The sequence below is a fragment of the Eucalyptus grandis genome, chromosome 11 (genome assembly GCF_016545825.1).
Source record: "Eucalyptus grandis isolate ANBG69807.140 chromosome 11, ASM1654582v1, whole genome shotgun sequence".
Lineage (NCBI taxonomy): Eukaryota > Viridiplantae > Streptophyta > Magnoliopsida > Myrtales > Myrtaceae > Eucalyptus > Eucalyptus grandis.
The window spans coordinates 36419097-36432452 of record NC_052622.1 but is presented as its reverse complement, the minus strand read 5'-3'; the positions used below and the strand labels follow the sequence as shown (position 1 = coordinate 36432452).

General features: G+C 39.6%; 1 protein-coding gene across 1 annotated transcript; it reads left to right on the top strand.

Moving 5' to 3' along the window:
• The first annotated feature begins 9879 nt into the window (after positions 1-9879).
• LOC104438103 (heat stress transcription factor A-2) lies at positions 9880-13060 on the top strand. Its single transcript, XM_010051183.3, has 2 exons — positions 9880-10771; positions 11739-13060. Exons 1-2 carry the CDS (start codon positions 10043-10045, stop codon positions 12576-12578), a joined length of 1569 nt encoding a protein of 522 aa, XP_010049485.1. The 5' UTR covers positions 9880-10042; the 3' UTR covers positions 12579-13060.
• Positions 13061-13356: the final 296 nt, after the last annotated feature.

Below are 13356 nucleotides of genomic sequence, written 5' to 3'. Positions count from 1 at the left end.
ATTTTAATTTTTTATTTTCCATCCCTGTCCTTACCTATGTTAGAGGACATATGTCACCTTTTGAATGGAGCCGACTAAGCTCACTCACATTACATAGGCTAGTGACGCAGAACCACTGAATATTTTTTCTTTTGTAATGAATTCTTACATTTTTTTTTTTTTTAAAGGGGAAGAAAGGTCAATCCACTGCACCGATCTATGCTTCATGATCAACTTAGGACATGGATATCACAATAACCAAGCTCAAATTGACCATCTCAAAATTAAAACTTGATTTGGGCATTTCGTCAAACAGTTAGTGCATATTAAACTACCTCAAACAGCTTCCTCGAGCAATATTCATGGCCTTCAATCTTGACTCGTGTGTAGTCTTAAGTGAAAGTAAAGTGTTCACATTATACTAATACATTCAAAGAACAATATTAGATAGAATTTAGAGCCTAAACCACAAAATAACACAATTATAATTAGCCTCAAATGTGTGGATCTAACCTTTTTTTGCAAAGCTGGGTCTAACCTATTCAAGCCTTAACACTCGTCACATGCGCAAATTACGGGAAAATACACTCGATCCGAATGAAATTTGGTAACATGAAATTTCAAATGTGATTAATACCTCAAAGAATGATCAAATATGCACATCAAACCAGCCTTTCAAAGTAACCTTCCACATTGGCCAGCCATGAACCCGTGTGGATCAGCTAAGCTTTTAATTCAAATTCTAAACAAGTGAAAACTTAAAGACCAAACTAGCTGATCAAGCATTATTTGCACTTACTTATAACATTCATCAAGCTCACGAAGATAGATAATGCATGCAAATGGGGATAGCAAGTCAAACGTATAGGGCTTTTGGAAGAGGCTTCGACATTCGGAAAAATTCCAGCCTTAGAAATTAGTTTTCTTGGCTGGCTTTCCTCTCGATTTTCCATGGTCAAACCATGGTCAACATTGAACAAAAACTCATCTAGGGTCCTTACCTTACTTCCTCATTTCTGTGTGAAGTATCTCTTGGTCAAGGAAGCCAAGAAATTATCCTCTCAAGGTGCTTGGAAGTTGCCCCTTCAAGCTGGAAAATGAGACCTACAAACACGAAAACCAACAACGGAGGCTTTTGTTAGCCACCATGACCAGGTTTGAAGACCTGTTTTGTCAACTCCTTTGGCATTTACTCCAACTATATGTATTGGAGTTCACTTTAAAATTAAATTTTCGCCTCATATGTCCCTTATTTTCCTTAAAAACATTTGTTTTCCCTCGCTAGCGACCACCTAGAAAATTTCTGGGTTTCCACTCCTCCCGAAGAGTAACACGATTTTCAAGGGGCTTTTGAGTGCCTTCCTGACCTCCATTTTTTATGCATAACATATGGTTGGAAAGATATTTGAGTATAATTTCACTCTCTAGTTGAGAGTTTTGGCTAATTTTGATTGGAACTTTATGAAAATTTCATTTTTTATTCAAGGGTCCCTCTAAAATTTCTAGGTTGAAGTCCTTTTTGAGTTGCTCGGGGGTGCCTTTGAAGCATCATTGTGAGCTCTCTCTCATCTCCAACCTTTTATGCCTCCAAATAGCTTGTTTTAGAGAGATTATTTATTGAATTAAGCAAATTTTTCTGGCCTTGCCCACATGACAAGCCTACTAAGCCCCGATAGTCAAATCTTCAAACTTCTGCAACTGTTGAGTGAACAACTTTGGCTACGATTTTTGCATACCTTCAGCAGCTTATCCCTAGCCAATATTGTCCATTTGCACTCCTAATGAGAGCATTCCACCTCAGCTAGATATTAGGCTGATTGGATAACTGAGTGGGAAATGGTGGGGCCACAAATTTGCTTTCTTAATCGCTTTGAATTGTGGCCAAATTACGGACTGGATCTATTTTAAGCATTTAATACATCAATTTGGCTAATTTTTTGACCAGTTGGCACATTCAAGTATATTAATTTAAGTCTCTTACCATACTTTGCAAAAATTTTTATCCAATTTTGTAAGAAAGTCCTTCAAAATTGGCCTTTTGTTGCTTGAGAATGACGAACTTGATTCAATTTGGTCCGTTTGGCTTGATTAGATTAATTCAAGCTGGCCTAGGTTCAATTTCAAGCTTAAGTAGGGGTCAGAATGATAAAGATGATGATTTAAAGGCTTGGGAAAAAATTAAAATTTTGCGAATTGGTCCCTCAACTTTTGAAAATTACATTTTGGAACTAACTTGGTGGTTCAATTGCAATCTAACCCTCAAGTCTTGGCTAATCACATGGGATCCTTGGCCCCAATTGTTTTTACATGTTTAACCAAAATGTTAACTTGAAAATAAATTTTTGACTTTTCAGCAAAACGACATCTATGGACTCCTGTGACTCTTTTCGGCCAAGAAAAGGGCTTTGTCGTGATTAAAATCCCCAAAGTCTTGGCTTTATATATATAAATACGTGGGACTCGTCAGTCAAAATTCAAGTATCAACACCGGCGGGCATCTAAGATGCTGAAGAGGGTGGAATTGAACCGAACTGTGCATTGAACAAGTGGGAAGCATCTAGGAGACTCATTTTGACGTAACTGAAAGCTTAGCTTCGGTACTTCAAAGATAAGCGTGCTCAAGTGGGAGCCCTCATAAGATGGCAATGACTCTCGTTGTATGAAAGCAATACTCTAACCGTTGAGTCAAGTAGGTCAAGTTGAGTCAAGTTAGAGAAAATAGACCCCTATAAGAAAAAGCCACGCAACTAGAGTTCCCCAACCAATACACGGGAGAGAAAGTGTTCTCCTACGAGAGAGAAAGTGTTCTCCTACGAAGGTGCTTACCTATATGCCAAATGGTAAAAACATGAGGCTCTCAGATTTTTTATGTGAAATTGTTGACATGTTGACCCACCCCCACTCCTTCATATGTTTTTTTTTTTTTTTTTTTTTTGACAAGCTTCATATGTTTATTTTGGTTTGTGATGTTTCTACTTAAATTTTTGTTTTACACATCTTGTGCTTTTTCAGGGTGTCATTTTTCATAAATTCAAGAGGCCTCTTTTTTTTAATTTATTGTATCCTCTAGATACATGTTGTTCCGGTTATTTGACATGGGGACTTGTAGGGCGCGTTTGGTAACGATTCTGTTCTAGGGAGTAGATTCTGATCAGAAATGATTATTTTTTATTCTGTTCCCGAGAACAGATTCTAAGCATTTTAAGCCGTTTGGTAACTGTCCAAAATTTCTGATTCTAGAATAGAATTGTGTTTGGTACTTGTGCTCATTGATTATGTTCCAAATCAATTTTTTTAATTTTTAAATAATTTTTATACTTTTTATACTTTTTCCTTTGTTTCCTTTTTTTCTCCTATTCTTCTTCTTCTTTAGGCCGGCGATCTCACTGAAGCGTCGTCGACCCTTAGTGAGGTCGGCCCTCATCGCCCGAGCCTCGCCAGCAATTAGGCGAGGCTCGCCCAGCCCTCGCCTAGCCCCGTTGAGGCTCGGCCTTGCCCAGCCCCGCCGAGCCTCACCAGTGGCGAGGCCGACCTCGCCATGGCTAGGCGAGGCCTGCTTGGCCACCGGTGGGGCTGGGCTTGCCTCCGGCGACCTCGCCGAACCTTGCCCTGGCCTGGCAAGCTCACCGGCACCCAGCGGACGGCGACAGTGGACGACGGTGTACAAAGTGGCGACAGGTAGTGGTGGACAGCGGCGAACGGCAACAAAGGAGGGGAGAGAAGGGTTCCACTTTTTTTATTCTTTTTTTTTGTTCCCGAAACAAGAATCAAATTTTTATTTATTCTTAATTCTACTCCAAATATGTTCCTGGGAACAAAAATATTACCAAACGCGATTCCATTCCCAAATTGATCTCGGAAACATAAAATCAGAATCAGGCACTGTTTGAATGGTTACCAAACAATGCCATAGTGTAGTCCCACCACTATCATGTAAATGGACGGGAAGCTCATTTTTATCAAAGATGTCTTGATTCACAATAAGAAGGTGCTCACCTCCGCCTTCAAAACCCCATCGGCGGCTTTTCCTCCGGGAGCCTTGCCGTTGTGACCTTCGCACTCGCGAAGGCCGAGCAAGAAGGATAGTTGCAAGCACGAAGGTTGGTCCTTGAATGGGCCATGCCCTAAACTGCCGGTGCTGCATCACTCCGTCTTGTGGATTCTCTCCCTGATTTGCCTGCAAAAACTCCTGCTAACAAAGGTTCGCTCGTAACCAGTCAATTAATTCGCACATGTAAAATTATTCGATGGTTGAATAACAGGTAATTCTGAACTCATATTATTTATAGTATATTTGCTTTCTCAAGAAATTGATGAGATGTTATTTTTCTAGTAAAGTCACTACATTAAATACTTTTCGTTCTTCACTTACAGCATGAAACTGCAAATCTACCAATGTAACTAATGATTTGAAAAAAGGATTCTGAATTTATGGTAACGAATGGTTTTTGCAATTGAACTTAAAACATATCATAAATATGTGGTATACGAAATAGGCGAAAAATTTAGGGGGAGGAAGGCTAAGCATAGAATAAACTAAAAAATGAGGAATAACTCGATGAACTTTTGTGTGTAATTATGAGGGGTATACAATCAACTTATTTGATCAAGAAAAAACATATGAAAGACTTAAAGTTAGATGTGATTGCTCAACTTTTATCAAATTTAAGATTGAGAATAGCGCTGTCACAGAGTATGTTCCCGAACATAATCATGAATTTATACTAGAACATCAAAGCATTTAGGTAGAATTCTCTTGTCTTCTATGCTGTTTGGGAAGCTTGATTGTGGAATGGTAATGATGAAGGTCGATTTTTGGAGCTTCGTTCGGAACTTAATTCGTCGCTTTTTATGCTTGTTAGGGCTTTCTTTTTCCCCTTATGCACATTAACGTGTCACCTTCATAATGCAAACGACTTCATCGTTTTGCTGAGCAGTTGCAGCTACTCCTTATGATTTGAAGGCGTGGGAGTGACCGAAGGGAAGACCTACAACATAGATCTCATGTTGACTGAAGAGGATTTGCCGTCAATATCTTGATATGCTCTTCTTAGTCTAATTATGGAGCATAACGTATGCAAAATATTCCAGTCATAACTACGTCTTACCTATCTACGCATGGCAGATTCACATTCTTTACTGGTGTCATGGTCCAACAATGACTTATTTATCATCCATGGGGATTTTGCAGTGATGTCTACAAAGGATGCACGGTGCACAAGTGCATGTTGGGAGGTGCTGCTGACTATCTTGTTAAGACTGTTAGGAGAAACGAATTGAAGAACTTGTGGTAACATGTGTGGAGAAGACACCCCATTATTAATCACTTTTTGTGCTTGTTTGTATAAGTTTATCACTACAACTAGAAGGAAAATTCATATTCCTTCATTAAGGCTTTAGACTTGGTGAACTTGAAATAGGCGACAAGTTTTTTGTCCAATTAATTGTAGTATATAATTCACTGTTAGTGTCCGAATCTGCTTTTGTTGAACAGGTGTACTCTATTTTTGCGTTAACACAAAATAGGTTGTCTGGGATGTTTGCTCGCAAGTTTGGTAGTTGAAATGACAATTGATAAATAAGTTACTGATTGGGTGTTAATATTTATCCCTAGTAGTTTGGCACCTACGTTGTAAATGCCTTGTCATGTGTTCAACTAGTCCCACTTTGAGTTTGTAAAATCAGTCGTAAAACCCATAGCAAGTAACCAAAATCATCTTAGATTACGATTGTTTCACAGAAAACTAAATGATATAATAAAATGCTTTCCTTACAAAATATTTTCCAGGAATACCGTTAATTTTCTTTTGTTTTGTGATGTATGATCGAAAATATTTTATGTCATTTGGATATTATTGGAAAATGACTTCAATTTCATGACTTTATTTTATGCCAAAAAAAAAAAAAGTTTGAATTCTTTAAATTTAAAAAAAAAAATCAAAATTTTGATTATTCTATTTCTCTCTTTTCTACTTTTATTTTCTTTTAAAAATGAAATTTTAAATTATTTTTTATTTTCTCTTTTCTCTTTTCTTTGTCTTTTTTCTTTTCTTTCCTTTTCTTTTTCTCCCTTCCTCTCGTGACTATTGGTCGACGATGATCATAGCTTTGCCGGGTGAGATGCTAGCTCACAAATGTCAATGAAGCCCGAGCTTGCCAGGATCGGGTGAGCCGCAAGCTCGCCGGCCTCAACGAAGCTTGGGTGGTGAGCTCAGGCTTGCTTGGATCGGCCGAGCTACAAGCTTGCCGACCTTGGTTGAGCTCGAGCTCGCCCGGATCCGGTGAAACCGAGCTTGCCGTTCAATGTCTTGGCTAGTCGTTGCTGGTAGATGAAGAAGGGAAGAAGGAGGAAGGAAAATAAAGAAAATAAAAAAAAAAAAAAAAAGAAAAGCAAAAAGTAAGAAAAAGAAAAGAAATTAAATAATAAAAAATCAAAATTTATAAACATAATTAAAGATTCATTTTTTTAAAAATTATTTTATGGGAATAAATTTTTCACTAACCAAGGATCCTAAGACTAAGGAAGCATTTTGAAAAACTTTTTCCGGTTTTTACTAAAGGGAAATTCGTTTTTCTAAAGTAGGAAAATATTTTCCGTTGACTCATTTTCTTAAACAAATTAAACGCTGAAAAATGAGGAAAATGTTTTCCCATAAAATGTTTTCCACAAAATAAATGCACCCTTAGATTGGATTTAATGAAGTCATCCAAATACGTAATGATCACATAAAAAATATCCAAGGACGCTATTGCAACTGACTCAATTTGTAGACTTTCTTGCGTGTAACGAAGAGAACAATTTACTACCACTCCAAATTGCAAAAGGACTTGTCCAAAAAAAAAAATTGCAAAAGGACAAAAACAAGACCCATTAGATATGTACTTAGCTAGACGCGCTATTCAACATTTAACTTGGTTGTTCCTGTGCAGCATAATGTCCATTTTAACAAATTTATACTCGAGTGATACATTTACACTTTATTAAAGTTCTATTAAAAATCACTGTTAAAAATCTAACATGAATTTGATGTGACATCAATCATTTCTTTTCAAGGAGGTGGCACTAATGTAGCATTGTCAGAAAAAAGATTAACAAAAAGTAAATTTGCAGTTAATGTTCATAGTGAAGTTATTGTTCATTGTCTTTGAAGTTACTATTCATCATCTTCAAGCTCACGATTGCTTGGCCAAGATTCCTTTGGCGGTCGTTCGTCAATGCCCACTGTTGCCCAAACCTTTGGTGGCCTTGGTCAGCCCTTGTTTGACCACCTGTGAGGTGAACATCGCTTGCTCTCAACTCTCAAATTTCATATCTACGCAAGCGTATTTGGAGGGGCGAGATAGAGAGGAGGAGTGATTGTCCTTTATGATGATCTAGCCGCGGCAAGCTTCGAAGCTAGATCTGACCATAGCAGTAGCTTCAGCCTAAGAGTCTACAATCTATATGGAGGCTTGAGAGTTGAGAGTCTCGAGGAATTAGAGGCAAATGGCATGAAAATATGGGTGTCGAAGAAAGTCACTAGGCTTAGCCCATGCTTGGATCATTGCTCGAGCTGATAACGAATCGGTGTTGCCGATGTTATTATTTTCCTTTTCCTTTTCTTTTCAATTTTTCATGTGGTGCTCGTGTGGCGCCACAGCAGCTCTAAAAAGAAAAAGTGTAAATACGAGTACAAATTAGGTTTCGTGATGGCTTCCAAATGCATAAAACAAAGATAAAGAAGAAAAGGAAACACGCTTTGATTGTCATGTCACACGAAAGCAAGATGTTGAGATGGCAACTAAAGTAAACGATGCTTGGCCCACGGGTCGATAACAAACATCCAATCATGACTAAGTAATAAGGCCTGTATCGTTGCCCAGTCCGTACCTCCCCAGATGTGGGGAAAAAGAACAGATTCTCGACTGGTCCTTTCCCCGTGTCTCTTGTTTTATATTCTCAGTTTTTCCGGAGACCCTTTGATGTTTTTGTCTTTCTATTTTTGTGCGAATGCTATAAGGGATAATTAGTTCCCGATCAGTCCAATTTCCACTTAAGAATCGGACCAATGAGATCAGTTCCCAATTCTCTTCAATTGAGAATCAAATCATTTGATTTTGAAATTGAATTGATTGGTCCAATTTCTAAGTGATCCAATAAATTTGGTTGCCTATTTTTTTTTTTCTCTTTTTAATTTGTCATGCATGACATCTTTGATAGATGCCTCATCCACAACGCTAAGACTCCCATTGTTAAGAGGGTCAAAGAACGATACTCTCTCTCTCTCTTTCTCCATATTAGGCCTTTTTTATTTTTTATTTTTATTGAATACAGATTTTAAGAAAGCAAAAAGATTTGACTTGGTCACTTATTCTAATTTTATGGAATTGGTTCAGTATCAAGGGAACTGCCTAAACCGGCCAATTCGGTTCCGTTCGAGCGATTCTCAATCTGAATGGTTCCTTTTGCTCACCCTTATTTGCCATTGGGAGAGCTCTTTACTCATTTAGTGGCTATTCCCTCATTATTTTCTTTTAGAATTTTATTAGCATATAAGTTATTTGTTATAAGTCACAAATTCTTATAGGAGTGGATCTCATAATAATTTATAATTACTTATTATTTGATTTTTTGTGACCCAAAACCTATTAGATTAAAAAAATTATGAATCAATCATTTCTCTTTCTTTTATTAGTGAGGAAGACACTCTCAAAAATAAAAATTAAAAACCAAAAAAATTACTTCTGAAAAAAAGAATTTAAATCATAGGTAGCACAAGACTATACATATGATGTTAATTAAAATTGATGGATTAGCGATGAGGATTACTTGCACAAATGAATTATATCGAGAAGAAACTTGAACCTGATACTATATTAGAAAATTCAATCTAAAAATTTAAAGTTATATATGATTAGAGACTAGATGAATGTAAATAGCCTTGTTATAATCCAAGAAAAGGATTTATTAGGAACAAGATATGCTATATCTTATGATGACACGATTGTCACGTGATTTTTTGTATTTGCTTATACAAGACAACCTGTTCATTGAAAAAAATGGTTTTGATTATCTTTTTTGTCCAAACGATATTAGACAGCAATTCATGTGATCAACGACCATAACATGACTCTTTTAATATTAAGAAACTTCAAAAAATAGAATTAATAATCATCCAACAACCTTGATCTTTTAATATTAAAAACGTAAAGATGGAATTAATAAATCTTAAAATATCTATGCTAAAATGGTGACAGAAAAGCCTCCCCGAGACGCAAAAGACAAAAACGTGGCGGCCCTCGGCTCACAGGAGCACATACGATAAATCTGTTGGGGCGGGGGGCCCACATCCCTTGGAATAATACGTGGCAGTGACTGCACCGAGAAAATATTAGGTGGGTTTTACCCTCCACGTAGGCGAAATGTATCACCATACACAATTCGACACGTGGCAATTTTCGGCCCACCTGTCCGAGCCTTGCAGAGCGCGCAGATGGGCATTGGCGAAATTCCTTCTCCGTTCGTAAGAGGACGCTGGTTTCTTCCCTATACAAAATCGGGAGCAGAAGAGAGAGAAAGAGGGACGAGAGAGAAAGAGGGAGGAAGAGGACAATCGACATCCTTCCTCTAACAGCTGGTTTTTGTGGGCAGAAACGGAGGGGAGGAGAGAGGGTAAACGGGAGAGAGACGGAGTTAATGGGGGAGAGTGGGCACTGACAGGTGGGCCGAAAATTGCCACGTGTCGAATTGCGTATGGTGATACATTTTGCTTACGTGGAGGGTAAAACCCACCCAATATTTTCTCGGACTGCACCACCGTCACTCTTCCAGGGTAACGGTGCAGTCAGCTTATCAATTTGCTTTTCTCACGAGTATATAAGTCCACATGCCGTCGCCCTTGCCCGTCGCCCGCTTGATTTGAACTCTACTTTTCAAGTCAAGCTCTCTCTTACTGTCTCTCGAAACCCTACCACGTGTGTTCATTCGCTTGAAATTTGCTCATATTATCTCCACCTTCTGAACCAGAACTCGAGCTCCTGCCCCCCCAAAAAAGGGAAAAACCATGAACTCGAGCTCAAATTGATGACGGCGTTTCACGGCGGCTCTTGCGGTTGTTCCCCCGGCCGTGCTAATGGATCTTGCCCATGGTTTTCCGAAACCTTCTTTCGAGATTCAAGTCTTGAGCTAGAAAAGGCAAAACCTTTCGCAAGATCACGGGAAGAAATCGCATCCTTCGCTGTTCTTGATGGTGGCAACCATGGCGAGATAGGGTCCCGGTTGCCCTTGTACTCGGACCTAAGCCGAACCGATTCTCAGTCACAATCAAAGGCCCGTGAAGGCGAGCTAGGATGCTGTGGGTTGCTTTCCCATTCGGGTCCATTGCCACAAGTAGCCATTGGCGATGGCAAAATTGGAGCTGGACCGCCCTTGCATTCATGCCTGACCCGGCCCGAACTCTGTTCGGCTCTGGCCGTGCAGGCGGTGAAGATCAAGGAGGAATTGGAAGAGGAGGAGGTGGCGACCACTGCCGATCCCAGGGATGCGGCCATTTTATCGCCGTCATGCTCATGGCTGGCAGCAGCATACGATGTGGCAAAGCCGATGGAGGATCTGGGGGTGGTGGGGCCAACGCCGTTCCTGAGGAAGACTTACGAGATGGTGTCGGACCCGGGTACAGATCCAGTGGTGTCGTGGGGCTTGAGCCAGGATAGCTTCGTGGTGTGGGATCAGCAGCAGTTCTCGAAGGAGGTCCTGCCTGGATACTTCAAGCACTCCAACTTCTCCAGCTTCATCAGGCAGCTGAACACTTATGTCGGTACTTCTTCATGTTTTGATATGAGCAAACCTATGTTATTTGTTGCGGTCGTTATCTTTTGTATGGATCTGTATAAAGTATGTCTGTGTATGAGCGTTTTGGTTTAACTCTTCGGTTCTTTTTTGAGGTCGTCGAGAGCGTGGTCCTCTTAAAACGTTTGTTCAGGCGTCCAGACTTAAGTTAACCCACTTTGACTTTGTCCGTTACTATTTGTGCTGTACCCTAGTTTAGGGGACGAGGAACCAAGAAACCTGAAATGGTGGGCGAGATACACATATTCTCTAAGAAATTTCGTGAATCATGTGGCACATGTTCACAAAAATATGCATCGAGTGGCCAGTGGACAATGGCCCCTATTAGGCCCTCAGTAGTCATCATATTCAAGTGATGATGCTTTAGACGGTAGTTTGCAGAAACTACCATGTCAACCATGACATCAGATCACCCATTAGAGATTATCTTCGTACTGGATTTGGAGATGCACTACAGCAATTCCCTTATAGTGGTTAGTACTTTGCATTTTACAGCTTTAATTCTTCATTATGTACTTTCTAGCTGAAGACAAGTTTCCTTTGGCCATTGCTTTGTTTCTATCCGGTGTTTTGTAGTACCTTTCTTCTTTTTGGGCAAGACCAGAAGCATAATTCTGCACTGTTGTATTCATATTATATCTAGTAGTAGCTGGATTGATTTTGAGTTGTTCGCCTTTACTATTAAAATTCTCCACACTCTTTGTACTGGTATTTGGATATTTGTAAGCGATCTCTTCTTGACGTGCATTATAATCCGTGTACTTTCTATATTGGCCTAGTAATACCCCTTGTGCACATCTTCCACTGAAACTTTCTTGGCCTTCATTCTGCTTATTTTCTACTCTTTAGCCTTTGGTTCATTATGAACTCCTAGACATAGCTTCTTCCTATCTTCTATTCTTCATGCATCATAATTAAAAATGTGTCGCAGGGTTTTAGGAAGATCAATCCAGATCGATGGGAGTTTGTAAACCAAGGTTTTCAGAAAGGGAAGAAGCATTTGCTGAAGAACATAAAGAGGAGACACAACTTAAACAAGCATAGAAAAAAATCTAGTAGTACTGTCACCTCTGATTACCAGAAAGCTGAAAAGGAAGCGAAACTCAAAACGCTTAAGAAGGAGCAGGAAGCGTTGAAGACCAAGATCCTTAAGCTAAGAGAAGAGCAGGACAACTTGCAGCATGAGATCGAGCAGGTTGCTGAGCAGGTTCGCCATGCCGACTGCAGGAACCAGCTCCTATTCCTCTTCTTCATAAAAGCAGCCAAAAGCCCCAACTTTCTCCTGAATTTAACCCCGAAGAAGAAGCAGAAGAGAGATTTAGAGACCTGTGAATCGAGCAAGAAGAGAGAATTGCTTGGTCCCGATGCCGAAGCCACCAAATGCTTGCTAGAAGCAATGGATCACATGATTCAAAGCCCAAAAGTTGATTGCCTGAAAATCAGTGACGATTTGGCACAGATGGAGCGTCGGCCAAATAGTGTTGTGCCGGAGCAATTTGGCACCTTTCAGATGCACAATCCGTGGCCTTCGATGGATGGTGAAGATTTCAGGGTTGCGCAGGGCCAGACGCCCAATCAGATGACCGGAGCTAGCTCATCTGATTTGTCTTCGGTATTCCAGGGGATTTCCGAGAAGCTCCTCAAGGAAGACGTGGTTATTGGCGCAGATGCGGACAACATAGAAGTAGAAGACCACCTGACGTTGAATGACACGGGAATCTATCTTGAACTGGAGAGTCTGATTAATGGAATGGGTACACAAGTGAACTGATGGAGCAAGCAGGAGGACTGATGCCCTAAATTTTCATGGACTCCCGCGCTGCCCTTTCTGTTACTTTCTTGTCCTTTTGGGTTTCGTTTTGTTATTAAGCTGGACATTAGAGTCCTTGTTGCTGCTGTTTTATTGTGACCCAGATCACATGACACAGCTCTTGCATAATTGAAGAGAGATACTGAAGTGAAGCGACTTTTTGCTTGACGGCATGAAGGTACATGCTGGAAACAGGAAGGAAGAGAGAATCCAACTCATAAACTAGGTTTTGATGGGTCAATGGAATATGCTTGTACATATGTTGTAGTTTCTATTTTTTTCACCATTGTATCGAAGTCCTTTCAGTGTTCTTTTTTCAAGTTAGCACAAACTCTGTGTGTGTGTGTGTGTGTGTGTGGTCACCAGTTATGTATAAGTAGAAGCGTTAATTGTGCGAAAGTTCATTTTCAGTCTTAATGAGAAGAACTTTCCGAATGGCTTTACATTACCAAATTTTAACCAGAACTTACAAGATATGTTCCACGTTTCTTTTCTTTTCTTTTTGTTTAAATCGCAGGTGCTTCTTGTGAATCTAATATGTGTTTATTGCAAGCTTCAATACGCCAAGAAGGGAGAGTTTGATTGATGCCGTAATTGGTCCTTTTTCCATGAGAACACTACCTAGTCACATGGGTAATCAATCAAACTGCTCGAAACTAAAGGAGATCAAATGAAAGGGTTATTTTTTTTTTAATTTTTTTAATTTTTTTAATTTTTAATTTTTATAGAGCATCGAAGT